The 26,968-nt window shown below is 49.5% G+C and overlaps 1 protein-coding gene across 1 annotated transcript; it reads left to right on the forward strand.

Moving 5' to 3' along the window:
• Positions 1 to 10,970: 10,970 nt before the first annotated feature.
• IFI6 (interferon, alpha-inducible protein 6) lies at positions 10,971 to 14,530 on the forward strand. The gene is made up of 5 exons (XM_012645932.1): positions 10,971 to 11,043; positions 12,388 to 12,489; positions 12,865 to 12,942; positions 13,047 to 13,196; positions 14,316 to 14,530. Exons 2-5 carry the CDS (start codon positions 12,420 to 12,422, stop codon positions 14,411 to 14,413), a joined length of 396 nt encoding a protein of 131 aa, XP_012501386.1. The 5' UTR covers positions 10,971 to 11,043; positions 12,388 to 12,419; the 3' UTR covers positions 14,414 to 14,530.
• The last annotated feature ends 12,438 nt before the right edge of the window (positions 14,531 to 26,968 follow it).

Here is a 26,968-nt window from a genome sequence, read left to right on the forward strand (position 1 = left end):
TGAAATGTACCCCTGCCTTTAAAAACCCTTGCTTGCAAGCCATTGGGAAGTTCAGGTCTTAAGCATTAGCTGCCTGGTCTCCTTGCATGATGCCATGAAATAAAATGCCTTTTTCTCTAGCTGCAACTCTTGGCATCATTGGCTTTGCTGCACTGGGCGAGCAGACCCCAGTTTGGTTTGGTTACAGCATTAGGCTGCTATTGACCTTTCTGATGATGATTAGAAGGAAGATCATCCGCTTCGGGTGATCATGGATCACCGAGCCACGATGATGTTGATGACAAACTGGCGGGCAGTATATCCAGCGTGGATACTCTGGTGGGCAGACTGGGATGGTAAGAGGTTTTATCACACAACTTAGAATGGCACAGAATTTAAAACATGAATTGTTTACTTCTGGAACTTTCCATTAATATTTTCAGACAACCGTTGACCAAGGGTAACTGAAACCCTGGAAAGTGAAACCTCCGGTAAGGGGGGACTACTGTACATGAAAGTTCATGGTCCTGCGACATTGGTAACATTTTTAGGAGCGGAGTGGTTTGGGGCACGCTGAGTTCAAGTTATCTTGCCTCGTCTGTCCTACACTTAGAAAGAGCAGGCCGGGCACAGTGGCTCACGTCTGTAATCCTAGCACTCTGGGAGGCCGAGGCGGGCGGATCGTTTGAGCTCAGGAGTTCGAAACCAGCCTGAGCAGGAGCGAGACCCCGTCTCTACTAAAAATAGAAAGAAATTAATCAGACAACTAAAAATATATAGAAAAAAATTAGCCGGGAATGGTGGCGCGTGCCTGTAATCCCTGCTACTCGGGAGGCTGAGGCAGAAGGATCACTTGAGCCCAGGAGTTTGAGGTTGCTGTGAGCTAGGCTGACGCCACGGCCCTCACTCTAGCCCGGGCAAAAGAGTGAGACTCTGTCTCAAAAAAAAAAAAAAAAAAAAGAAAGAGCAATGGTGCTTGGTGGGTGTCTTTAGACTTTAGAGGCAGAATATATACACACAGAAGTATTTCTCTAACCCCTTATTGGGTGGCTGGAAGGCTGCCAATTGTGACTAGTGTATAGAGCAAGAGAGGGCTGTTGTGATATTGTGAAATATATATTTGGTCTTCATCTGTTTCCTGGCCTACAACTCCTAAAATCCTTGGAATCTGCAAAGTGATGTCTTTTTGCACATGAATGAGTTGACCAATGGCTGGTAGCCCCTAGGTAGCTTCAGGATGAGGGCTGGTCACCAGAAAGACCAAGGCAGGATTAGAGGGCTGGGACTTTCAGCCCCACCCCACAACCTCTGAGGAGGAGAGAGGAGCTAAAGGTTAAGTTGATCACCAGTGGCCAGTGGGCTAATCAATCATGTCTATGTAATGAAACCACCATAAAACTCAAAAGGACAGGGTTCAGAGAGCTCCTGATAGCTGAACATGTGGGTGTTCCTGGAGGGTGGTACGCCTGGGGAGTGCAGGGAAGCTCTGTGCCCCTTCGCCCATACCTTGCCCTACACATCTCTTCACCTATATTTGTAGTATCCTTTATAATAAACCAGTAAACATAAGTGTTTCCCTGAGTTCTGTGAGCCCCTCTGGCAAATTAATAAAGCCCAAAGAGAGGTTTTGGGAACCCCAACTTGAAGCCAGTCACTCAGAAGTTCCAGAAGCCTGGACTTACCACTGGTGTCTGGCAGGGGTGGGGGGCAGCCTTGGGAACTAAGCCCTCAACCTGTGGGAACTGATGCAATCTCCAGATCAGTAGTGCCAGAATTGAATTGGAGGACACCCAGCTGGTGTCTGCTCCTTGGTGTGTGGGGAAAACCACCCCCCACACCTTTGGTCACAGAAGTTTTCTGTGTTGATTGTTGTTATTGAGTGAGAGAATAGAAAAAGCATGCTGAGTGGTTTGTTTTTTCCCTCTCAGAATTGGTGTCAGTGAAGTGGATTTGCTAGAACAGCCCTGGCTCACAGAAACATGTGGTTTGGGAAGAGAAAAGATGAAAGGGTGGAGTACGAGGAACCTTTGATTCCTGAGGGCCACGTGGTCACCCATGGTTTGGAGCTGCAGTGCTGTGCTCAGTTACTAAAGATAAGTTACCAGTGGAATTTGGAGATGGATCCAACTCCCAGGGAGTTTACTCACTACATGCATAAAGAAATGCAAACTAGTAAGAAAAAGGTGAAATGTTCAATCCCCTGGTTACTGTTACCTATAATAGCTAAAATGGCATCGAGAGAGAGTGCTGGGTCTGAGTGTGATGCTAGACCAAGCTCAGATTTCAGTGAGTCTGAGCTTCGGCCACTAGCTCCCAAGCTGGCCCCCAAGGGGAAGCTTATGCAGGGACAGCAGACGGTACCTCTGAGACCTGTGGCTACCCAGAAGATAGCCAATGCAGGGGAAGGACAAAAGCAAGTACGTGTTGAGACTAGAGGGTATAGTGTAAAGGAATTGTTTCATTTCGTAGCTCAGTATCATCGGCTTCCTGAGGTACTTTTACTAAAATGGATTGTGAGTGTAACTAATTTAGGGGCAGTCTCTTCGGTTTTAAATGCTGCAGGGTAGAAGAGCATGTTCGGGTTGACGCAAGACTCACAGCTCACTATGGAACAATCACAGATGGCTCTACGTGATCCAGACACACAGGGCGCGAGGGAACAGCCAGCCCGGTGGACTGGACAAAAGCCACTGTAAGGCTCCCTGGTGGGAACCCAAAGCCTTTGGCACAAGAGAGGGTAAAATGGTCTGGGGTGGAGAAGTTCCTGGGACTAGAAAATAAAAACGTAAAGGTTGATAGAATTATGAAAGATGGAATGTTTAAACAGGCTTTATGTGAGGTGGTTGTGTCTCCTTTACCTAAATGCTTTTGTGGGAATGGACATTGCATATGACTGGGGACGTTCCCCCTATCTAGCACTGCGAAACAGAAAGCATATAAATCTGCCCTTCGAGCAATTTCAGTGGGACATGCTAACTGGGAACCCGAGCCCACGCAGTGTGGAGTAGAGCTTGGAGGGCTGGTAGGGATAAAGTCTGGTAGCCCTCTGTGGAGTGTTTCCGCGGCTTATGGCAAAAGCCTGTGAGCACCTGCCAGCAGTGACGCCTGGGATTTTGGACTAGAGAATTTCCACCGGAGGGGCATTTACTACTAATGGCTTGTTACGGGACTTTAACTGAAGCTACCCCTCTGACTGAAGAACATAAAATGATCTTGACACCTGAAATGCCCATGCTATCTCAGGTGACATCAGAGAATCACTCTAATGAGGACAGCAGTGCTCAGCAGAGTTCCATAATAAAATGGAAGTGGCTTCTATAGGATCATCCTACCTGGGGAGTGCAAGGGAGAGATACAAGCAGAGACCCTCCTTTCCCCTAAGACTGACTCGAACTGTGTGAGGAGCTGCTGGATTCCATGTGCCCTATAAACAGCTCTCGACTGACTTCATTTGTGGATGGAAGTTCCAAGCTGAATGGACAACATCCTGTTCAGAAGGCTGCCACTCTGATCAAAGAAGTATGAAAATAAATAAAATTTAAAAGCTGTTGGAACCACTAAAACACATTAAGCCTTGAGAGAGATGTGACTGTGATCTGAGTCACGTATGATTACTACTTCTGTTCCTCAGATTATAGATTAACATGCTTTTTTATTTTTCTTGTTCTGTAGAATGACTAGAGAGAATTAAACAATGTCAGGGACAAAAACCTCCTGCCTGCTTTATTAACGACCCTTGTAATAGATTAACTTCCCCTTGTTGTCCTGCTTTGTTTAGACTAGGTGACAGAAAACCCATGACTCATACATCCTCTGTAAAAAATGTGAAATGTACACTCTCAAGAAGAAACACTACCAGTAGCCAATCAAATTGCTGTAACTATGTGCCGACCTTGAATGAAAAATGTAATCCTGCTAAAAACCCCTCTGTCTCTGCCTATAGAAATGAAACCTTAACTTTCCTACTTTGGAACACCGACTCCATTCCTTGGAGTTGGTGTTCCTCGAACTTTGTGCTTGAATAAACTCTCTTTAAATTAGATTCTGACCCTTTTGATTATTTTAGGTGGACAGAAAGTAAAAATAAATCAGCTCAGTGGTCTGAATTACACACTGTTTTCCCAACAGCGATGGAAGAATTGAACAGCAGTAGGAGCCCCTGTTTGAGGCCTTTACTGACTCATGGGCAGTGGTCAGTGGCCTCGCCACACACTCAAGCAAGAGGACAACGGAAAGCTGGTCTATTAGAGAGATTCGCATATAGGGCATGGCCCTGAGACAAAGCAGGGACCCCTCTTAGGGGCCTGCCAGGCCCCCCAAGCATGGAAACAAAGGAAAATCTTGAGTTCCTTTAGGGGAAGTTTCAGACACCTCGCTGGCCTTAACACGTGCACAGGAATAACAGTGGTCCTCCAGGCAAGCCAGAGTCAGGAGGTGTTTCCCTGTGGAAACTTAACATATGTTCTTGAATTTTTCAGAAACACCCAATGGATGGAAAATGCAGATAAGGGGGAACCGAGGAATTGATCCCTGTTCTTCGTCCTAAGTCTCCCCCTCACTGTCACATTCATCTTAACATTCCTTTCTGCCAATCCAAGACTCTCTGAATCCACCTGTCACACACACACCCCATCTCAGGATATCCTGCCTTTTGGGGCCAGGCAGTGGATAACCTCCATATATTGATTTGCAATTTTACCTGCCTGCAGTGTACCCTGCCTTTAACACCCTGCTTGTAAACCATCGGGGAGTTTAGGCTTTAAGTGTCAGCGCTTATTCTCTTGCATGGTGCCCTGTGATAAAATGTCTCTTCTTGATGCTGCCACTCTTGACTCCAGTGTCTGGCTTTACTGTGCCAGGTTAGTGAACCCCAGTTTGGTTTGATAACAACCCTATGGAAATTTGAGGGGTGTGTTAATGTAGGACATCTAGATACCCATCAGAAGAACCCCCTTCTGGGTTCGGAAGGTACCTGGAATCGACAAGCAGATATCCCCATGTGCTCCCTTGAGGTGGCCACCTGGATCCATGAAATGATGGATTTGGGGGTACAGCATCAGTGCAGAGATGGGCTGAATCTAGACATGTTCCTCTTGCTCCCTCTCAGGCACATGATGCTGGTAAGAACCGTTCTGTGTGCCAGCAAGAGAGACAGAGACTGCCGATGGCTATGGGGCAGATTCCTTGGTGGAAAATCCCTAAACATAGCTAGCAAGTGAGACCAATACTGATATCCTTGAGGGGGCTACAAATGGGTCTTGACAAGAATAGACACTGTCTCTGGACTGGGCTTTGCTTTTTTTTTGCTTTGAGACAGAGTATCACTCTGTTGCCCAGGCTAGAGTGTCGTGGCATCAGCCTAGCTTACTGCAACCTCAAACTCCTGGGCTCAAGTGATTCTCCTGCCTCAGCCTCCTGAGTAGCTGGGACTACAGGTGCATACCACCACACCCTGCTAGTTTTCTTTTTCTATAGTAGAGACAGGGGTCTCACTCTTGCTCAGGCTGGTCTCAAACTCCTGAGTTCAAGCGATCCTCCCGCCTTGGCCTCCCAGAGTGCTAGGATTATAGGCGTGAGCCACCGCCCCTGGCCCGGACTGGGCTTTGCTTACCCAGCAGAAAATGCAAATAGTCAGAGTGCCATTAAAAAACCAGAACAGAAGGCCAGGCACAGTGGCTCACGCCTGTAATCCTAGCACTCTGGGAGGCCGAGGCGGGAGGATCGCTTGAGCTCAGGAGTTCAAGACCAGCCCGAGAAAGAGCGAGACCCCATCTCTACTATAAATAGAAAGAAATTAGCCAAACAACTAAAAATAGAAAAAATTAGCTGGGCACGGTGGCGCATACCTGTAGTCCCAGCTACCCAGGAGGCTGAGGCAGGAGGATGGCTTGAGGTCAGGAGTTTGAGGTTGCTGTGAGCTAAGCTGATGCCACGGCACTCTAGCCCGGACAACAGAGTGAGACTCTGTCTCAAAAAAAAAACACCAGAACAGAAGATATTGCATGGATTTGGATGGATGGCCATCATTTTTTCAGCCTAAGGAACACACTGTACAGCCTATAATGTCCAACGATGGGCAGAGAGAGATCCTCCTCAAAGTAATAGCTCGATGGAGAAGTGGAACAGGCAATGAAAACATCGATTGTCTAACACAGAGGGAGATTAAAGCATCAAGGGCTGGTTTACACACATTCGCGTGTGTGCTCACACTCGACATGAGTGTGACATGACACTAAAGCAGAGTCCCCACTAGATTTTCCTATTTTTCTGATGGATCTGGGGAAGAGGGGGTGGGGAGGACGCTGGAATGACTATGCAATTCTTCCCAAAGGAGGAGTACGCTAGTATAACACCTATAATTTTTTTTTCTTTTTTCCCCAAATCACTTCAAAAAAATTTTTTTCCCTCCCCCACCTGATGTAGTATTCCTAGGACCAGGGCTGCAACCATAAGTGCTGGAAGCAGGGATGATTCCTAAGCAAGAAACTATAACTATATCTTAAACTTTATGCCAAAATTCCTAAGAGCCTGATGGAGGCGGGTTGTGCAAAATTGAGATTAACAATGAATGCAGCTATATTGCCTGGTGGTGAAAACAGCCCACAAGTTCTGCACCTGTGTTACCTTTCTGAGTGGACTGAGGAGGAGGTACTTGCTAGACTAGTACTGCTGCCTGCAATCTAGACCAGCACGGTGACAATTCTGAAGTCCCATCCAAAGGTAGAACAGTTTGGATATTAATGGAGAGAAGGAGAAATAGTAGCTGAGGGTAAAGAAATGAATAAAAGGGTTATGAATTGAGGGAAATCCAATATTACATTAACACCTCCAAAGAGGCTCAGGGTAAGAGATGACATTGTCTCTTAGCCCAATTATACCAGTTGCCTAAAAGGGGGAAGCTATATGTTTGCGAGACCACTCTTGCTTTGGAAACTGACAAGATTGAATGAAGCCTGCAAAGTGATCTCGCCCTGGAAGACATTTATACAGTATGATGGACTGGACTAATTATTAATGATTGAATGGAATTTTAGTAATGTGGCAGTGTATTTTGAATTGTACATCCTTTTGATGTAAGGGGTGCAGTATCGGAGACTGGGGGGTGGACTGTGATATTGTTGTGAAATATAAATTTGGTCTTCATTCTCGTTTCCTGGCATACAACTCCTAAAATCCTTGGAATCCGCAAAGTGATGCCTTTTTGTACACTAATGAGTTGACCGATGGCTGATAGCCCCAGGTGGATCAGGATGGGGCTGGTCACCAGAGAGACCAAGGCAGGACTAGAGGGCTGGGACTTTCAGCCCCACCCCACAACCTCTGGGGAGGGGAGACGAGCTAAAGGTTGAGTTGATCACCAGTGGCCAACAGTTTAATCAATCACATCTACGTAATGAAGCCACCATAAAAACCCAAAGGACAGGCCGGGCACGGTGGCTCATGCCTGTAATCCTAGCACTCCGGGAGGCCGAGGCGGGAGGAGCTCAGGAGTTCGAGACCAGCCTGAGCAAGAGCGAGACCCCGTCTCTACTAAAAAATATAGAAAGAAATTAGCTGGACAACTAAAAATATATATATATATAAAAAATTAGCCGGGCATGGTGGCACATGCCTGTAGTCCCAGCTACTTGGGAGGCTGAGGCAGGAGGATCGCTTGAGCCCAGGAGTTTGAGGTTGCTGTGAGCTAGGCTGACGCCACGGCACTCTAGCCCGGGCAACAGAGTGAGACTCCGTCTCAAAAAAAAAACACAAAAAGCCAAAGGACAGAGTTTGAAGAGCTCCCAGTAGCCGAACTGGTAGATGTTTGTAGAGGGTGGTGTGCCAGGGAGGACAGGGAAGCTCCGTGCCCCTTCCCCGCTTCCTCATACCTCACCCTACGCATCTCTTCATCTGTATCCTTTGTAATATCCTTTATAATGAACCAGTAAATGTAAGTAAGTGTTTCCCAGAGCTCTGTTAGCCCCTCTAGAAAATTAATCAAACCCAAAGAAAGGGTCATGAAACACCACCTTGAAGCGTGTCGGTCAGAAGTTCTCTGCAGAGGCCCGGACTTGTGACGAATTCAGGGGTGGGGGGCAACCTTGGGGACTGAGCCCTCAACCTTTGGGATCTGATGCTATTGTAACCATGGGACCAGTCCAAACAGGGCCTATTCTGTCAATAACAAAATGTTGAGTCACCTTATAGGTATAATAGAGCCAAAAACTGCAAGTCATGTAGCCCAGGCAACATGCAGCAAAAAAAGCTTGACCTCTAACAACACTCAAAACCAATGATTCCTCCCCTCAAAACCAAAAAGACCAGGACATGACCAAAACCTAAATGCCAGGACTCTTTCAAAAGCAAGGGGTTTGTTGGCCCAAAAGATCTAGGGCTAAAATCTGCTTCAACTTACCTTATAGTAGATGGTCAAATTTAAAGCCTTTCAATCAGACCCTGCCAAGCCAACGTTCCTAAATGCTTCCTCTTGCTCTCTCAGCCCCTACACGTGCCCCAGACCCCAAATCAGGGAGGTAGAGTTAAGTCCGCCTTCTGTCTCCTCCTGTCTTACAATAAAGCCTGTCTTTTCTCAAAAGCTGGTGCCACAATATTGGCTTCTGTGTGCACTGGGCAGCGAGCCCATTTGCCTAATAACACTATCTCCAGGTAGATAGTGTCAGAATTGAATCAGGACACCCAGCTGGTGTCTGCTGCTTGGTGTAGGGGGAAAATCTCTGCATATTTGGTCACAGAAGTTTTCTGTATTGATTGTTGTTGCTAAGTGAGAGAATAGAAAAGGCATGTTGAGTGTTTTTTTTCCTCTTAGCTGTATGAGAGGTTCAGGCCACAAAACAAGCTATACTGCCACTTGGGATGAAATGATCCTGAAGACAAAATGTTGCTGGATGTATCTGGGTAAAGATTCATAAAGATTCTTTAGGGAGTCTCCAAAAGTCCAAAGGAAAGAGTTGCAGTGAGATCTGCCAGGACTCTGGAGTAAGGCTAAGTTCACTATGGTCCATTTGGGAAAAAAAGGTCCCGATATGTCACTGGGCCCCAATAGATGCCAGGTGTCTATATACCTTAAGTTAGATATCAGAAAGGCACAGCAATAATTCACTATGTGATAGAGGTGGTATATTCAAAGGCTAAAGGAGTCCAAAAGGCACAAGTGAGTTAAATGAACAGGGGGGTTTCTGTGGCACCTAATTTTGTATATCTGACACCTCTCCTTTGACCCCACTTATGGCTTCATGGAGGGTTCCCTGCAACCAGCTGACAAAGGAGAAAAACATCGAATGCAATTCACAGATAAGTTAGTATTTTGGTACAAGCTGAAAATGTGTCACACTATTACAGTCCCAGTTGGGGGTCACCCAGAAGGACAGTAGTGAACCCTCTCAGGGCGCGGAACTATGAGCAGTATACTTTCTTATCCCCTTTGTGTGGAGAGAGCTGGGCTAAGGTACAAACACACACCAATTCCTAATAAGTGGCAAATGGCTTGGCTAGTCGGTCAAGGTCACGGGAAGAACAGACTGGAAGATTAGGAGTAAGCAGTTCTGAGCAAGGGCATATGGATGGAACTACAGGAGTGGGCACAAAGCATGTGGATCTCCGTGTCTCACATCCATGCTGACCAGAGATCCTCTACTGCACAGGAGGCTCTGCAGCCAGGCGGCCAGGGTGGCCCATCCTGCGGGTGTCAGCCTGCCTCTAAGCTTAGCCCCCCTGCTGCTTTGCAATAGACCCACACAAGAGTGTCCATGATAGCCAGGATGGGGGTTAGAAATGGGCCAGACAACTTGGGCTCCCTCTCACCAAGGCTGATCTAGCAATTGCCAACAAATAGCCAATGTGCCGGCAGCAGGTAGCAATATGGCAACATAGCTCAGAGAGAGTAACCAGCCATCTGGTGGCAGATCAATTATATCAGACCCCTTCTACTTTGGGGAAGGCAACGATTCATCCCTACTGGAATTACTGTGTCCTCCACATACGGGTTGCATTTCTTACCCATAGTGTTTCTGCAAGCATCACCATCCAAAGGCTTTAAAGAATGCTCAACCCATTACCTAGGGCCAGGAGACCCATTTTAAAGCTAAGGATGTATGAAGCTGGCCACATGAACATGGGCTTTGCTGGTCTCACCATATGCGCATCACCTAGAAACAGCCAGCCTGAGAGAACAATGGAACAAATGACTTCATTTTCAAGGTGTTGTGGGGTTTATAAACAATATATAAGCTGCGCATAGTGGCTCATGCTTGTAATCCTAGCACTCTGGGAGGCCAAGGAGGGAGGATCGCTTGAGCTCTGGAGTTCCAGACCAGCCTGAGCAAGAGTGAGGCCCCACCTCTACCAAAAAATAGGAAAAATTAGCCGGGCATGGTGATGCACACCTGTAGTCCCAGCTACTCGGGAGGCTGAGGCAGGAGGATTGCTTGAGCCCAGGAGTTTTGAGGTTGATGTGAGCTAGGCTAATACCATGGCCACTCTAGCCCCAAGGACAGAGTGAGAGAGTGAGACTCTGTCTCAAAAAACAAACAAACAAACAAAAAAACAGTATATGGTATGTCACATGTGACAAGACTATTGTTGTGGGATTTTGGAAAGAGATCATGTACATGGAGCACTTTGCACAGGCCCTGGCATGCAGCAAGTGCTCAATCAATGAGGTATTCATTATTAAATTAAGTATGATTAAATTAGGTGTTGTTATTAATTGGGTTGGATTGTGAAAATCCTCTAGGCCCCAAGGGGAGCCATCGGTCAGGCTTCACTGAGCCCCATAGGGCTATGGTCCCGCTATGAGAGACATGCTTTGACTCCTCCTAGCTGTTCTCCAAGTCCCCAGCTTGAATTCCACATTTCTACCAGCAGGCAGCGCACAGAGGGGAAAATGAAACTCAGCAGAGTGCAGGGAAATAGAAACCTTGGCGGGGATTGGCTGCCTGGGGCGAGATGGGGGCATCCAAATGTGATTATAAAAAGCCAGCCTGCAGCCGGAGAGCTGTGTGCTTGCTGCAGCTGCATCTACCAGCAGGCTCCGGCAGGAAGATTGCTTCTCTTCTCTCCTCCAAGGTAAACTCAGGAGCTGTGAAGTGTGGGTATCAAAGCTGCCACCCTCTGTCAGGCTGTCTGCCTGAGAGCCTCATCCTCCAAGAGCCAGGACGCCCATTCCTCAGGGAGGCAGCAGCCCTGGGTCCCTTTTAGTGCCCTAGGCTGGGGCTAGTCTAAGGGCACGGGTTGGGGCTTTTAGGGAGATGGGATATAAAACCGCAAGAGGCACATGAGCTAGCTTATAGGTGCCATACCAGCTCTGTCTGTGGCCTTAACCCTGTCACTCCACCTCTTGGGGCCTTAGTTATTTCCTCTGTAAGATGAAGATTAATCTACCTTACCTTCCCAAAGCACTGGATGATTTCTGGGTTTTTTGTTTGTTTGTTTGTTTGTTTTTGAGACAGAGTCTCACTCTGTTGCCCGGGCTGGATGATTTCTGAAGCCCCTTTATTGTAGGATCTAATGTGACAGCAAGTTCATCTTTAAGGATAGGTGAAGCAATCTGGAGTGCTTGTTGAAAGAGTGGGTTTGGGCATCAGTCGGCTGTGGGTTTAAATCCTGACTTTGCCACTTCCTGGCTGGGCAGCCTTGGGAATAGTACTTAACCTCTCTGAGCTTCAGTTTCCTTATCTATAACACATGGTTGATAACAATAGTACCTACTTCATGGGTTTTTTATAGGTACGAATAGACCTTGTGCTATAAAGTGCTAAGTGCTCAATACATGGGAGGCTTTTTGTTTATTTTTAACTTAAGGAAATAGCATTGAGCTGACAAAAATCACATTAAAGGTGAGTTTGAGGGGGCATATGTATTTTCTCATTTTGTGGTATAAAGGAAAGAGCATAGGTTTTGAATTCCAACAGTCTTGAATGTGTATCTAGGCTGCACAATTTGCTGTGTGACCTTGGGCAAGCTCCATTACCCTTTGTGAAATATATACTTGATCTTTGTCCCTTGTTTTCTGGCATATAACTCCTAAAATCCTTGACATCTTCAAAGTGATGTGTCTTTTGAGTAATAAGTGTCTAATGATTTGACTGATGGCTGGCAGCCCTAGGCAGGTTCTTGTATCCTTTGTAATATCCTTTAGAATAAACCGGTAAATGCAAGTAAAGTGTTTCCCTGAGTGAGTGGCTCTAACAGGTTAATCAAACTCAAGGAGGGGATTGCGGGGACTCCGATTAACAGCCAGTCACTCAGAAGCACAGGTAAAACAACCTGGGGCTTTTGACTGGCAGTCTTGGGGACTGAGCCCGCAGTCTGTGGGATCTGACAGTATAGTGTCAGAACTGAATTGCAGGAGGGAGCTGCTGAGCTGCAGAAAAGCTCTGGGGACCGTCCCCGTCTCTCACCCCGCCTCAGGTCTAGCGATAAACCCTGCGCGCGGCGCCACCATGCGGCAGAAGGCGGTATCGCTCTTCCTGTGCTACCTGCTGCTCTTCACCTGCGTCGGGCGAGCAGCTGGTAAGAACCCTGGAGGGAGGGAGGAGCATGGGATAAAGGAGGGAAGAGTTTCTGGATCCCGTGTAGAGTGTCAGAATGCCTGATGCGGAGGCCCTGGCGTGCTTCTGAACTAGAGGAGCTGTTACAGGGGACAATTGCTGTAGCCTGAGTCCCGTTTCAAATCCCCCTGCTCTGTCAATTACTGCCTTCCACCGAAATACACTCCATGGCGGTTCTGTGCCAGGCTTGGCACCTAGGGAAAGGTCCCTTCCCCTCTGTGAGGCTCTCTCAATGGGAGGGTGGCGGTCCCACCTCTGGGAGTGGTCCGGAGCACCAGGCACAGGGCAGGGGACCCTTGCGCCTTCCCCCCGCTCCACTTCGTCCGCTCTCCCGCAGGCAAAAGAGAAAAAGAGAGCTCAGAGGACAGCGGCTGGGGTTTCTGGAGCGCCCTGACCTACATGGCTGTCGGAGGAGGTGGGTCTGGAGGGCGGGGAGCTCCGGCGGGTGGGGCGGGCCCCTGCCCCTGCCCCTGCCCGGCGCTCGCTCACCGCCTCCTCTTCCTCCTCCTCTTCCTCCAGGCCTCGCGGTCTCGGCGCTGCCGGTCCTGGGCTTCACTGGCGCCGGCATCGCGGCCAACTCGGTGGCCGCCTCGCTGATGAGCTGGTCTGCGGTCCTGAACGGGGGCGGCGTGCCCGCTGGGGGTCTGGTGGCCACGCTGCAGAGCCTCGGTGAGTGCGGTCCTCTGGTGGAGACGTTCTCTACTGTTCTGAGCCCTTTGCGCGGGCTAACTCAGCTCGGTGGGGTGGATATTCTTCTTATTTTCAGCACACATAGGGAAACTGAGGCAACGAGGAATTAAGTAATTTACCCAATTTTCCCCAGCTAGGATTCGAACTAGAGCCAGGATTCGAATCTAGTCAGTATGATTCCAGAAGCCTCACTTTTAGCCTCTAAGGCCAGGCGCCTCACTGATGCTTTGGCCAAGTCACAACAAGCCTCAGTTCCCTCAGCTGTAAATCCGGATGGTCATCCTCGGCTTAACATTTTTTGAATCTGCTCAATCTCAGAGACCACAGTGGCTGAGAGATGTGGGGGAACCAGCCGAGTCAATCTCACACCAACCCTGGTCTTGACATGCGCTTTTTGAACACCACGAAGGGGACAGATACAGAGCTCCGAATGACTCTTCTAAAAAAAAAAATCACCTTCACTTCTCTCTCTTTCTCTCTCTCTTTCTACCTCCCACCCTCTGAGGCCTCCTAAGTCCTAGAGAAAACCTGCCCCTGACAAATTTCCCCTCTGCCTTTCTGAACCTTCCATCTTCTCTCAATTCCGGATGGCAAAAGCCCGAAGAACAGCCCAAAAGGAGAGAGCCCTTCTGGGAGGGCGCAGAGAGGAAGACACAGACCAGGCCACACCCCTGCAGTGGCAGGGGAAGGGTGTGGGCCACAAGGCCAGGGACATCCCTGTGCTATAAGATGTCCCCTGTCCTCTCACGTGTCACAGGCCTGTGACAAGGATGAAATGATCCCTTGCTTGTGAACACCCAGTACCCACACAGTGAGGGCTCCCCAAAGGTGGCTGTCAGCATCATGAATAATGTGGTGTTTTCATTGCAGACTGGAAGTGAAGGAGCCATTATTTCTGCTTTCTCCTCTCGGTACACGTCTCTGATTTGGCATAGCAAGTCAGGGTGGAAATAGAATTCCCTTCACAGAAGCCCCATCCCCTCTCTGGGCCTCCGTTTCTCCATCTGGAAACCAGGGACTCCACCAATGGTTTCCAGACACTTGGATTCCCAGACCTGGTGCTTGGGCCCTAGTGACCCATCTGTGCTTGCTTTACAGGGGCTGGTGGCAGCAGTGTCCTCATGGGCAACATTGGTGCCCTTCTGGGCTACTCCGCCCACAAGTACGTGGAGAGCAAGAAAGAGGATGAGGAGTAGCCACCGGCTCCCAGGAACCCCCTCCTTCCTCCTTGCCCTCCCTCTTACAGTGAGAATCCAGCACTTTCTCTGTCACTCTCCACAATGACATAGGTGAGAAAACAGAATAAACGTCTCTCAGAAAACACTTTGTTCTTCTGTGAGTCATTTTTTGCAATGAGAAGCCCAGCATGATCTGGCTCTGGCCTGCTCCATCCACACAGCCCCGACCCCATTTTCCCATCAAGTCAACCACAGCTCCTGGAACCAACCAGCTGGTTTTGTGTCTGGGCCTTAGCACATGCTGTTCTCTCTGCCTGGAATTCCTTCGGAAGCTGATCCGCCTGAGAAAGTCCCTTCCGTCCTTGCAAACCCGGCTTAGACATCGCCTCCTCTGGACTCCTGCCCAGCACAGCCTCCTGCTCCCCCTGTCGCAGCAGGAATGGGCAGGCTTGATTTCATGAGGTGCTTGAGGAGGGAGAGCTCAGTTTGTTCTCACTGAGAGAAGCTTCTGGTTACTTCTCTGACGAGGCAGAGATGGAGAAGCCAGGTCTCCACTCTGTCGGGAAGCACCAGCATGCTCACCTCAGGTGGAGAATACAAGGCCAGACCCTCGCTCTGGGGAAAGGGTGTGACGTCAACTTTCTGAGGGGTCAGCAAGACCTCCCTTTCCTCACAGAACTCTGGGGACAGGGCAAACAGTTTGCACATGAGCCCACAGGCCTTGTGACTAGGAAAGGAAGGACACAACCCAAGCACACAGAAAGCACTCAGTAAATGTCAATTATAATTATGGTTAGGGACTTGCATAAAACACAGAGGAAATAGCCAAGTGACAACCAGGAATTAGATCACCCAACTCAGTTGGGCTTTGTCTCTGGGGCTCACAGACGATGTTCTTGCTTTCTTCCAAAGGTAGGCACCAAATTAGGGTCTCTTACCCCAGAAGCACCCCCTTCCATTTATTCCCTTGGACAGCATCAAGACAGAGACAGCTCTGCCCCCAGGAGTTTAGATCTGAGGCCTTGGCAGTCCTCAGGCTGAATGACACTGAAAATGACCAGTCCTGGCCGGGCATGGTGGCTCACACCTTTAATCCGAGCACCCTGGGAAGCCAAGGCGGGAGGATTGTTTGGGCTCAGGAGTTTGAGAACAGCCTGAGCAAGAGCGAGACCCCGTCTCTACTAAAAATAGAAAAATGAGCTAGGCATGGTGGCGTGTGCCTGTAGTCCCACCTACTCAGGAGGCTGAGGCAGGAGGATAGCTTGAGGCCAGGAGTTTGTGGTTGCTGTGAGCTAGGCTGACGCCATGGCAGTCTACTCAGGGCAACAGAGTGAGACTCTGTCTCAAAAAAAAGAAAAGAAAAAAAGAAAATGACCAGTCCTTTAAGGGGATACTCCACCTTCCACAGGATCCCCTTGGGCCTGCGTGGGGTAACTCAGGGCCTTCATTCCGCAGGCATTCACTGGGTTCTTACCCTGCACGAGGCACTGTGCCAGGTGCTAAGGACACTGCAGTGGAAGAGACCTAGTTCCTACCTACTTGGGGCTGACAGTGCACAAATGAGGAGCCCCCAAAAGCACCCATGACCCCTCTTCTCCCTCCCTGTCACCATTTCTTTGCTCCACGTCCTTTCACCCACTCTCGCCCTTGCCAGCCTTCACGGACCACAATCATCCCGTCTACGAAGCCTGCGGCGGAATGGTGGACACACACCAGGATTCACTGGTGCAACAAGTCAAGAGATGCTCAATGCACCTCTAGATGCCTCCCTGGCAATGGCCTTCAGAGAGACACAGAGCTGAGTCCTGACCCAGCCCCAGGGTTGGGTCACCTCAGCCAAGTTACTTACTTTCTCTGAGTCCCAACTTCCTTGTTTTTCAAACAGGGGTTGTGGGTGTTGGATGTCAGGGTCTCTGGAGCTTCCTGCTCTAAAACATCTGCTGAGCTGGCAGCACATGCTTCTGAGTCTCCCTGGCCCCATCAGATCCTAGCCCTCTCAGGGTGAATTTTATTTTTGGAAGCAGCCAAAAGCCACTTTGTGGTGCCAATTTTGATGACTAAAGTGATGGGCGATGGTGCTGGGAGATGCCATGTTTGGTCACGAACGAGGGTAACTAGAAACTAGCAAGGCAGCTCCTCACTCTGGGACCACACCTTAAGATGAGTCCAGAAATAGATCCCATCTCTGACTGACTTGCCGTAAGACAGTATTGGCTGGGCACGGTGGCTCACGCCTGTAATCCTAGCACTCTGGGAAGCCGAGGCGGGTGGATCGTCTGAGCTCAGGAGTTCAAGACCAGCCTGAGCAAGAGTGAGACCCCGTCTCTACTAAAAATAGAAAAAAAAATTAGCCAGTTAACTAAAAACAGAAACAAAAAATTACCCGGGCGTGGTGGCTCACACCTGTAGTCCCAGTTACTTGGGAGGCTGAGGCAGGAGGATCACTTGAGCCCAGGAGTTTGAGGTTGCTGTGAGCTACCCTGACGCCACTGCACTCACTCTAGCCCAGGCAACAAAGCGAGACTCTGTCTCAAAAAAAAAAAAAAAAAAAAGACAGTATCAAGGTCCTCCGTCCTTATCATTTCCCTCAGTTTCCTAGTCTGTAAAATGGGGAAGGAGAGGAGTTGGACTCTCATCCAGACCTAGAATAGCTTTCTCAAGCACTCAAATTTGGCGTGTCTTGCTCTTTAACAAATCCCTTTATCTAGGGATTTCCCTTCTTTAAAGGGCTTTCCAGGTCCCCACACCCTTGAACATCCACTCCCTCTCCCTCCAGAGGCTCCTACAATTTCACGGTGCTATGTGCGGAAATGACCACCAGGTGGCAGTGCAGCCCCACCTTGGAATCTTCATCGGCCTTCCTCAGCCTGGAGCAGCTCCACAATTACCAAGCGCCCTCCCAAGGGCAGGCCCCTCCGCGGTGGCTAGGGACCTAAATGAATAGACCCTGACCCTGCTATGCCGTAGAAGCTCTCGAAGCTCGGGGAGTGGTCCATCCGAGGATCTCTGCAGGGCCTGCCCCCTCCTCTCCCCTTCAGACCCTCAGTCCTACAATTCAGGGACCTCCAAACTCCTGAGCGTGACATTCTGGACTCTCTGCAATCAGGTCTCCCCTCCAGGCCCACAGCCTGTGCCGCCAGACCTGAGCCACAAGGATTTAAAGGACAGAGGAGCACTCCACACTTCTTGGCTGGGCAGCAGAGGGTGATGCTAGGAACAGGGCATCCCTGTATTCTGCCTGGAAGGGGCCGGGCCCGCAGCAGCTGGAGGTTGCGGAGGCAGAGGAGGACTGAGGCTTCCTGTGAGGAACCGAGGAGCCACTTCCTTTAAGCAGATGGCTAGGGGGAGGGGTGGAAGATTAGGGAGCATGGGCTTCCTGGCTTAGGGGGAGAGAAAAGGGGTCCCAGGAAGGCCCCATGAAGAGGCCCAGAGCCTTCTCTTTTCCTTCCCTCTGGGATCTTCGTGCAGACAGCTGCTGGGACAGGCGGAGTCACACACGGGAAGAAGCCATGTGCAGTGAAGCTGCGGAAAGGACAGGTTAGGGGACAGGCTCATCTGTATAGGCCAATAAAGAAATGGGACCTTAGTTATTCCAGAAAGCAAGCCCAAGCACCTAGCCCCAAGTACTCAAGTCCAGTACCCAGCTTGAGAACTCAGCCCAAGTACTTGGCCTTAAATATCCAGCCCCCAGTTCCCAGCTCCAAGCACCAGCTCCCAGAGAAGTGTCCAGTGCCCAGTCAGAGGCTGGCAGGAGCCTAGTGGTTTCTTTGTATGAGCAAATGACCCCACAGGAGAGCTTGTCCCCACTCACTCTCCCAGGATGTATATACTGGACTGACTCTTCTCCTGTAGCCAACACCAAGGGAAATGCCAGCCCAGACATGACAGATAATCACACAACCCAAATTGGTGCAATTTTACTGCTTTTGTTCTATTCACACACACTTGCTTGTCTAGAGTGGTGTCCGGCCACCACCCACCCATACCCCCAACCACGGAAAACCAGATCTCCCAACAGGGTCAGAAGCAGGAGGGCAGGGAAAGAGAGGCCTCCTGAAGCCAGCACGAGGTAGAGAGGGCTGCATTGCTGCATGACTAAGTGCAGCGCCACCCCTTAGCATTGCTGCGTGACTCTGACCGAGTCTCTGCCTCGCCATAGTCTGCCCATTAGACAGCCCTTGCCTGCCTCTCTCCAGGGACAGGCATGAGGAGGGGGAAGTCTCACTGGCGGGCAGGGGTATCTGCCAGGAGCTGTTCAGTTACAGATCACAGCAGGATGGGGTAGGTAGGTGGCAGTGGTGGTGATGCCACAGGTGGTGTTCTTGGCAGACATTAGGATGTAGCCACTGATGCCCCACAGTGATGACCATGAACTCTTGATGAACCAGTAGGGCTTGACTTCCAGCACCCATAGCTACTGGGGGCGTGGTGTGGTTCGGCCTCTCCAAGTGCTGACCTGCAGAAGGGGCAGAGTGTCTTCACTCAGCCATAATTACTCACCCATTCTCTTGGAACCCACCAACCCAAGCCCATTCCTCCCTCGATCTTCTCCACTTTGGACAAAGGCACCTCCAGGCATGCAGATGCGTAGGCCAGACACCTTCCCAAAGGCTTTTCCAAACCCCTGACTTTCCAATGATGGCTCCTTATTTACTCTTTGGTCCCCATTCAAATGCCACCTCCCCAGAGAAGCCCTTCCTGACTAGTGACTTTAAAAAAGCCTCCTTATTTCTCCCTACCACAGTGGTTCCCAACTTCTCTGTATATTGGAATCATCTGGGAGCTTCAAAAATACTGATACCTGTGTCTCACCCATAGTGATTATGATTTAATTGGTCTTGGGTGCAACCTGGGCTGTGGAATGTTAGAAAATGATCTTCAGGTGATTCTAATGTGCAGCCAAGTGTAGGAAGCAAAGCTCTAGTATATCATCCTGTTTTAGTTTTCTGTATAAGGCCAGTAAAGAAATGGAGACTTGGTTACTCCAAGAATCAGGCCCAAGCGACCAGCCCATGTACCCAAGTCCCAGTCCCTAGCCTCAGAATCCAGCTCCAAACACCCTGATCCAAGGTTTTGCATATATTAACTCATTATCCCTTACAACAACCCTATTGGATGTTCTTACGATCTCTGTTTTACAGATGAAGAAATCAAGGCACAGAGAGGTTAAATAACTTCCCTAAGGCAAACAGCTAGCAAGTGACAGGGCCAGGATTTTAACCCAAAGAGTCTGCCTTTGTAGAACAGTGCCTGGCACCTACAGGGGACTCTACAAATAATTGTCTCATGAATGAATGACTTAATCTTAACCTCCCTTTGCCTCACGCACCCCCCACATTCAATCCATCAACCAGCCTGCCTATAGATTGTACCTTCTAATTATTTGAGTCCGTTTATGTCTTTCCACCCATGTGGCCCCCTCTCATCTATCTCGATACTCTCCTGCTTGGAGGGCACCTCCTCGTCTCCCAGTGTCCGCTCTTACCCTGTGTCCACTGTTGTCTATTTTCCACACACAGCTAGGAAGATCTTAAAACACTAAGTACCCAGTGGCTGCTCACCGCATTTAGAAGAAAATCCTACTTCCTTGCGGTGGCCTTCAAGGTCTTGAATAATCTGCAAAACCTCCAGAGCCCCATCTCACCTTGTTTCCTTCCCTCTTTTTCATTTTTTTTTTTTTTTTGTCTTTTTCAGCTTATGACTTTGCCAGCAAACTTCCCTCTTTTTCAGACATACTGGCCTCATTTTCGTTCCCAGAACCCTCCGAGTGCCTGCCAACCTTAGGGCCTTTTCACAAGCTCCTCTCCCTGCTTCGAACACTTGTTGCTTCAGGAGTCAGCTCAGCGTAACTTCTCCAGGGACCTGAAGTCCAGTCCAAACTAGACACCTGGTTATTACAGCAGCCTGTACCTTACGTTCCTAGAATTGATCATGGCTGTAATAAAAACATAATTGGCACAAGCTTTTGTTATCGTCAGGCTTCCTCGCTACACTGTGAGCTCCCTGAGGACAAGCACAGGGTTCATCACGCTTTATCGCCAGCAGGCAGCACAGCGCCCGGAGCCTAGGAGGCCCAGTAACTTCGGCTGAGTGGATGGACACAACATACAGATGGAGGATGGGTGGTTGCATGAGTGAGTGAGTAAGTACATTTTAAAATTAGGAAGCTATTTGCCCTGCCTGTATTTCTTAGGGCAGTTACAATATGAGCGACTCACATGGGAATTATTTTCACCCTTCGAGGCCCCACCCACTGCCCCCGACTCTCGGCGCGAGGAACTGGGCGGGGCTTCCGGGGTCGGCTTCATGGCGTCACATGAGAGGCGTGCCAGGAGTCAGTGCTGCTCTCTGATTGGCGGGCGCGGGGCAGCCGCGCCCACATTCACCGCCGCTGCGGTCCGCGTAGAAACCGTAGCAGTAGCGAGCGAAGGAGTGCGCTCAGGTGTCCGCGTAGACTGCCTTCGGGTCGCGCGGCCGCGGCGCCAGCTTCGGCGCGTCAGGGTCGCCCGGGGGCACGTTCATGTAGCCCGCGAAGCGCAGAGTGGCGCCGAGCGGTTTTCGAGGCTGCCGCCGGTCTAGGCGGTAATGGGACGGTGGAGGGGACGCGCGCTGCGGCGGGACCGCTCCCCGCAGCAGGCGGGCGCAGGGTGTGACCCAGCCTCCGGGCGCTCACTGGAGCGCGGCTATTTCGTGGCCTGACCTCGGCGAGGAAAGTCCCAGAAACACAGTCCCACCGTCCCCCTCACTCTCCTTGACACGCTCTGCCTCTTTCTCTCGCCCCAAACTCAGACCCAGAAGAGCTGCGGACTAGGCGTCCGCAGGCCTGGTTTCTCAGCCCCAACTCTGTGTGCCCCTGAACAAGTCATGTCTTCTTCAGTATTACTGCTACTTAAAAAAAAAAGCCATGCCTTCTGGACCTCAGTCTGCTCATCTGTGAAATGAAGCGACACCTGCATTAAATGATGTGACGTATGAAGCGCCCTGCCCTGGGCTTGCATATACTAGGTGCTCCGCAGTTGCTAGTTCCTCTTTCCTGACTCTGACCCTGCAGCAGATTTGCTCTGTGGTCTTGAGCAATTAACCTCTGGGGGCCTCGCTTCCCCCATCCTAAGATGAGTGAATTGTCTTTCCAGCCCTGAGGTCCTGGAAGCTAAGACTTCTTGGATCAACAGTCAGTGGTGAGCTGAGACCTGGTCCTGCCTCTTGGTATCTGGCCTCTGGCTTTCTGGTCTCATGAGCCCTCACCATCTTCTTTCCCCACACTCTCCTCATCCTCCCCAACCACCCACCCCAACTCGGGGCCCTCTAGCCGTGTCACTTGACTTCTCTGAGCTTCCTCTGACAAATGAGTTTCTTCATCCTCCCTGAGATGGCTCTAATGAGATTGTGCCTAAGAGAACTGGGCTCCCCAGAGGTTCTTTGAGGTCTTAGGGGATACAGGGACTGTAAAGGGCGTCCCAGGGCAAACCTTCCTCCATGACCTTACCAGGGATGCACTCCCCTTCATGAACCCCTTGGCTCCCCATGACCCTCGGGCCACTCAGGAAGACCCACAAGACCACAATGCCTGGGTCACTATTCTCAGACAAGCCTCCTCCCCTCCCTTCTCGCCAGGCTCTAGCCAGACTGAGCTTGGAGTTCTCTCTCCTCTCCTCCAGGGACTTGGACACATGATTCCCTCTGCTGGGATCACTTCCCTGCCTCATCCCCTCTCCTTAGACCTGGCTAACTCCTCATCCTTGACCATCATGGGAGAGAGTGGATCCTGATCCCTAAGACGGGTCCCTGTTCAGCTGAGGACTGGAGAGTGACTGCTGACCTCATCCAGTGCAGCCATTTTCCTTGCTTCCTTCCCTCTGGCCATGCTGACCTTTCAGTTCCTTGACAACGCCTGGCTCTCTCTTACCTTTAGTCTTTTGCACCTGTTGTTCTCTCAGACCTGAACACTCTTCTCTTCCCTAGTTAACTTGAATTTATCCTTCAAATCTCAGTTTAGAAGTCACTTCCTCTGTGGGTGGGAGGGTGAGGCTCCATGACCAGCCCCTGCTATGTCAGAGCATGCACTTTCTTGGCACTATTTAATGTCTCTCTTCCCTATTAGAATGTAAATTACAGGAGGGTAGGGATGCCTTGTTACTGTATCCCCCAATTACAATGATGGGCATGGAACTGGCCCAAGGTAGAGTCTCAATAGGAGTTTATTGAATTAATGAGAGTGAATCTCTACCCAGTGCTTGTCCAGTCTTGGCTTGCATACCTCCAGAGACAGGGAGCTCACTACTTTTTTAAAGCAGCCAACTCCATTTCTTTGTTAGAAGGCTTCTAATTCCTGCCCACCTCCAAGAGATTACCTGGAGCTGAGGCCCAGAGAGAGTGATTACCTTTTCTGAGGAGGGCCTGCTCACCAGTCCTGAGGGACCATGTGGGCTCACCCGGCCCTGGAAGAGCCCATGGGCGTCAGCACTGGCACAACCTGCATCCATGTGGAGGCCTGGGAGTTGAGACATCGTCACAGCCCATTTCCCCTTTGATCAGGAATCAAAGCAGCATCTCCTAGGGACAAGGATACTAGGTCCCCTGTCTGGGAGTGGAGAAGCCAGGAAGGAAGCATTTTCAGGTAGCACTGGACTCTTATAGCTTCATTCAACCCTCATGCCAGTCCTATAGTGCAAGAGACCCTGTTCCCATTTTACAGATGCACAAACTGAGGCACCTTTGTGGATGCTACTTACCTAAGGTCACACAGCAAGACAGTGGCAAAGTCAGGCCTAACTTCCAAGCCTGACCTCTTTCCTCTACCCCTTGGCTTGGTGCCTCTTGTCTACCTGCCCTGCTTCCAGGCTCGTTCTGCCCTAAACATCCTGAGGTTCTAGAGTGTCCCATGGCTCCTGTTTCCCACAGCTGGGTCCCACCCCAGTGGGGACTCAACAGCTGTGCCTTGGCAGCAGCTAAGAGCTGGCTGAATACCAGGAGTCTTCCCTTCCTTCTGTACTTGGTCACTCCCTAAAACCACGGAGGGACCAGGACCAAATTAGGCAGTGGCCAAAGAGGTATCTTATAGAGACCAAGCCCTTAAAACTAGTCTGGGCCACTTACTTGCTATGTGACCTTAGGTGGGTTCCTTTCCTTCATGGCCTCACTTACCATCTGTTAAGGGGCCAACTTACCCTTTTGCAGGGCCTCAGTGTGCCAGGATTCCGAAAAGTTGCTCTTCTGTCTTCCAGGCCATCTCACCTTTCGACATTCACCTTGAGGAACACGGCCCCTCTCCAGGGCTCCTCTGGTGGCAAAACTCCAGCATAAATTGCACATAACCTGGTTCTTTGTTTGTTTGTTTGTTTTCTCAATTTATTAATAGGTTTTGAGGAGGGGTGTTCAATTGCCTTGTTTTTTTCTTGTTGTTGCTGTTTTGTGGGTTTTGTTGTTGTTGTTGAGACACAGTCTCACTCTGTCGCCCTGGGTAGAATGCAGTGGCATCATTGTAACTCACTGCAACCTCCAACTCCTGGGCTCTAAGCGATCCTTCTGCCTCAGCCTCCTGGGTAGCTGGGACTACAGGTGTGCGCCACATGCCCGGCTGGGTCTTTTTTTTTTTTTTATCCTTTCTTTTTGGTAGAGACAGGGTCTCACTCTTGCTCAGGCTAGTCTCAAACTCCTGAGCTCAAGCGATCCTCCTGTCTAGCCTCCCAGGGTCCTAGGATTACAGGCATGAGCCACGTCACCCGGCCATAACCTGGTTCTTGAAGGGGGTCACAGATCCTGGCTTGGGCAGCCAATGGGTTGGGGGACCCAGCTCCCTCCTGATTCATCTCCTCTTGGCCTTGGTCTCTGTTGGGGAACAGGCACTCTCATCATCCCTGCTCCCTCTACTTTCTGTGGTCTTTATAAAGCCATTCCCTAGGGCTGTGGTCCCCACCCCTGGGGTTGAAGACTGGTACCAGTCTGTGGCCTATTAGGAACCGGGCCCCACAGCAGGAGGTAAGCGGCAGGTGAGCTAGGGAGCTAGCAAGGGAAGCTTCGTCTGTATTTATAGCCACTCCCTATCACTTGCATCACCGCATAAGCTCCGCCTGTAAACTGCGCATGCGAGGGATCTAGGTTGTGCACTCCCTTATGAGAATCTAACACCTGATGATCTGAGGTGGAGCTGAGGCGGTGATGCTAGCGCTGGGGACCGGCTGCAAATTCAGATTATCATTAGCAGAGAGGTTTCACTGCACAATAAATGCAATGCGCTTGAATCATTCCGAAACCATCCCCCACCCCGGTCCATGGAAAAATTGTCTTCCATGAAACTGGTCCTTGGTGCAAAAATGGTTGGGGACCGCTGCCCTAGGGGACTCTACCTCTCCTGCCTCCTCCTGTCTCCTCTGTCCTCCCTCCCTTCTTCCTCACACAATGTTTATGCATGCCTGCTCTGTGCCTGGCACTGGCTCATAGAGCTGAATTAGCTGAGTGCCTGTCCTTGCAAATCTCCCAGTGTGGTGGGGGAAGATGGACAAGGAAAACGAATAACAATTCATTCACCCATCCCAAATCCTATTGCCCACAGTCTGCGCCCCACATAGCAGCCTGAGTGCTCCTGTGAAAACGGAGGTCAGAACCTGTCACTCTTCTGCTCACCCCCTCTCATGGCTCCCGGTGTCAGAGGAAAAGCCAGTGTCCTTGCTGTGACCTACAAGGCCCTGCACGATCTACCTCATCTCCTCCCACTCTCCCCTCTGATCACTCCCTTCCAGCTGCACAGGCCACCTTGCTGTTTTTAAACATGCCAAGCATGCTCCTGCCTCAGGCCTCTGCATTTGCCCTTGGTCCTGCTAGGAAAGTCTTCCCCCAGGTATCCAGGACACCGCCTCCTCTTCACTCAGGTACCCCCCCCAAGCAGGGGCCTTCCCTGGCTGTCCATCTAGATACTACTCCCTAATTGCCTCTGGCCTTTTACCAGCTTTATGTTTTTTTTCTTAGCCACTACCAAATGACATGTAATTATTTGTTTATTTTCTGTTCCGCTACAGGAGTATAAGTCCCATAAGATTTCCTGAGGTTCCCTACCCCTCAGGAAGAAAAAAAAAACAGAGAGACAAAGACAAAGAGAGAGAGAATAATACCAGAAAATTTCTGAAAAAAAATAAAAGGCAACACTCATCTTACTATAATACTACTAGATAATAATATTTAAAGCCTCAATAATTAAAACAACTTGGTTTGGGTTCTGGGAGAGACAAACAGACCAATGGACTGGAAAAAAAGTCCAGAAATAGACCTAATTGCACAGGGGAATTTGGTATTTGATAAAGATGGCATCTCAAAGTGGAGAAGGGACTCTTTAATAAGTGATGTTGGGACAACTTGGTAGCCAACTGGGAAAAAAAATTAGATCTTCGCCTGACATTGAACACCGGCATGAGCTGCAAAGGGATCAAAGATTTAAATGCTAGAAAAATCAAAATAAAAACCATGAAAGCACTAGAGGAAAGCATGGGAGAATTTGTCATCTCATAGTGGGAAAAGTTTAACCATGACTCAAAAATCAAAAAGCCATTAAAAAAGATTGATAAAGTCAACTATATAAAAATCAAAAACTTCAGCATGGAAAAACACTATAAATCAAGTCATAAGACCTGGGGGAAAATATTTGCAGCTCAGATCACAGACAAAGGGTCATCTCGATAATTTTACAAGAATTCCTGGAAATTGATTAAAAAGACCCATGATCTAATAGAAACATAGGCCTAGGGTATGAACTGACAGTTCCCAGAAAAGTTAATAAAAATGGCTCTTAAATGTATGAAAAGAAGTTTAAACTTACTCAAGAAATGCAAATCAGGAAAACGGCACTGGGCTATGTCACGGTTCCAACATGTCCCCCTAAAAGCCTGTGTTGGAAACTTAATCCCCAGTGCAACAGTACTGGGAGGTGGGGCCTAACGGGAGGTGATTAGCGGTGAGGGCTAATCCCTCAGGAATGAATTAATGCTGTTCTCACAGGAGTGGGTTCATTATTTTGGGAATGAGTTCATTATAAAAGGGCAGGTTCAGTCCCCTTTTTGCTCTCTTGCCCTCTCTTTGCCTTTCCGATGACGCAGCAAGAAGCCCCCCACCCCACCCCGCCACAGATGTCAGCCCCATGACCTTGGACTTCTCAACCTCCAGAACTATGAGCCAATAAATTCTGCTTATTATTAATTATCCAGTGTGTGGTATTTTGTTATAGCAGCACAAAATGGACTAAGATAAATACCATTTCTTATCAGTCTGGCCAAAAAATGTAAAAGTTTCATAACATATTCTGTGGGCATTTCTGTAAGGACACAGTACCACTCGCATGTGTTCTCGCTGAGTACTCTCACAGGTGTGAATATAAATTGATAGAGGTCCCCAAAAGGGCACTTTGGCAAAATCCATCAAAATTACAAATGCTTTCCCATATCCTACTTCTGGGAATTTGTGCTTCCGATTTCCTTGCATAAAAGACAAATGATGTATGTACAGTTATTCTCTGCAGCACTGCTTGCAATAGCAAAAGATTGGAAACAACCCAACTGTTCATTAGTAGGTTGCTAGATTAAGTAG

The sequence above is a fragment of the Propithecus coquereli genome, unplaced genomic scaffold (assembly GCF_000956105.1).
Source record: "Propithecus coquereli isolate 6110/MARCELLA unplaced genomic scaffold, Pcoq_1.0 Scaffold239, whole genome shotgun sequence".
NCBI classification, from domain to species: domain Eukaryota; kingdom Metazoa; phylum Chordata; class Mammalia; order Primates; family Indriidae; genus Propithecus; species Propithecus coquereli.

Bases quoted from the DNA above. Each gene is read 5' to 3' on its own strand.
- IFI6 (XM_012645932.1), top strand. From the start codon at position 12,420: ATGCGGCAGAAGGCGGTATCGCTCTTCCTGTGCTACCTGCTGCTCTTC. The intron at 12,490-12,864 runs GTAAGAACCCTG...GCTCTCCCGCAG, and splicing joins CTGCGTCGGGCGAGCAGCTG to GCAAAAGAGAAAAAGAGAGC. The intron at 12,943-13,046 runs GTGGGTCTGGAG...CTCTTCCTCCAG, and splicing joins CTACATGGCTGTCGGAGGAG to GCCTCGCGGTCTCGGCGCTG.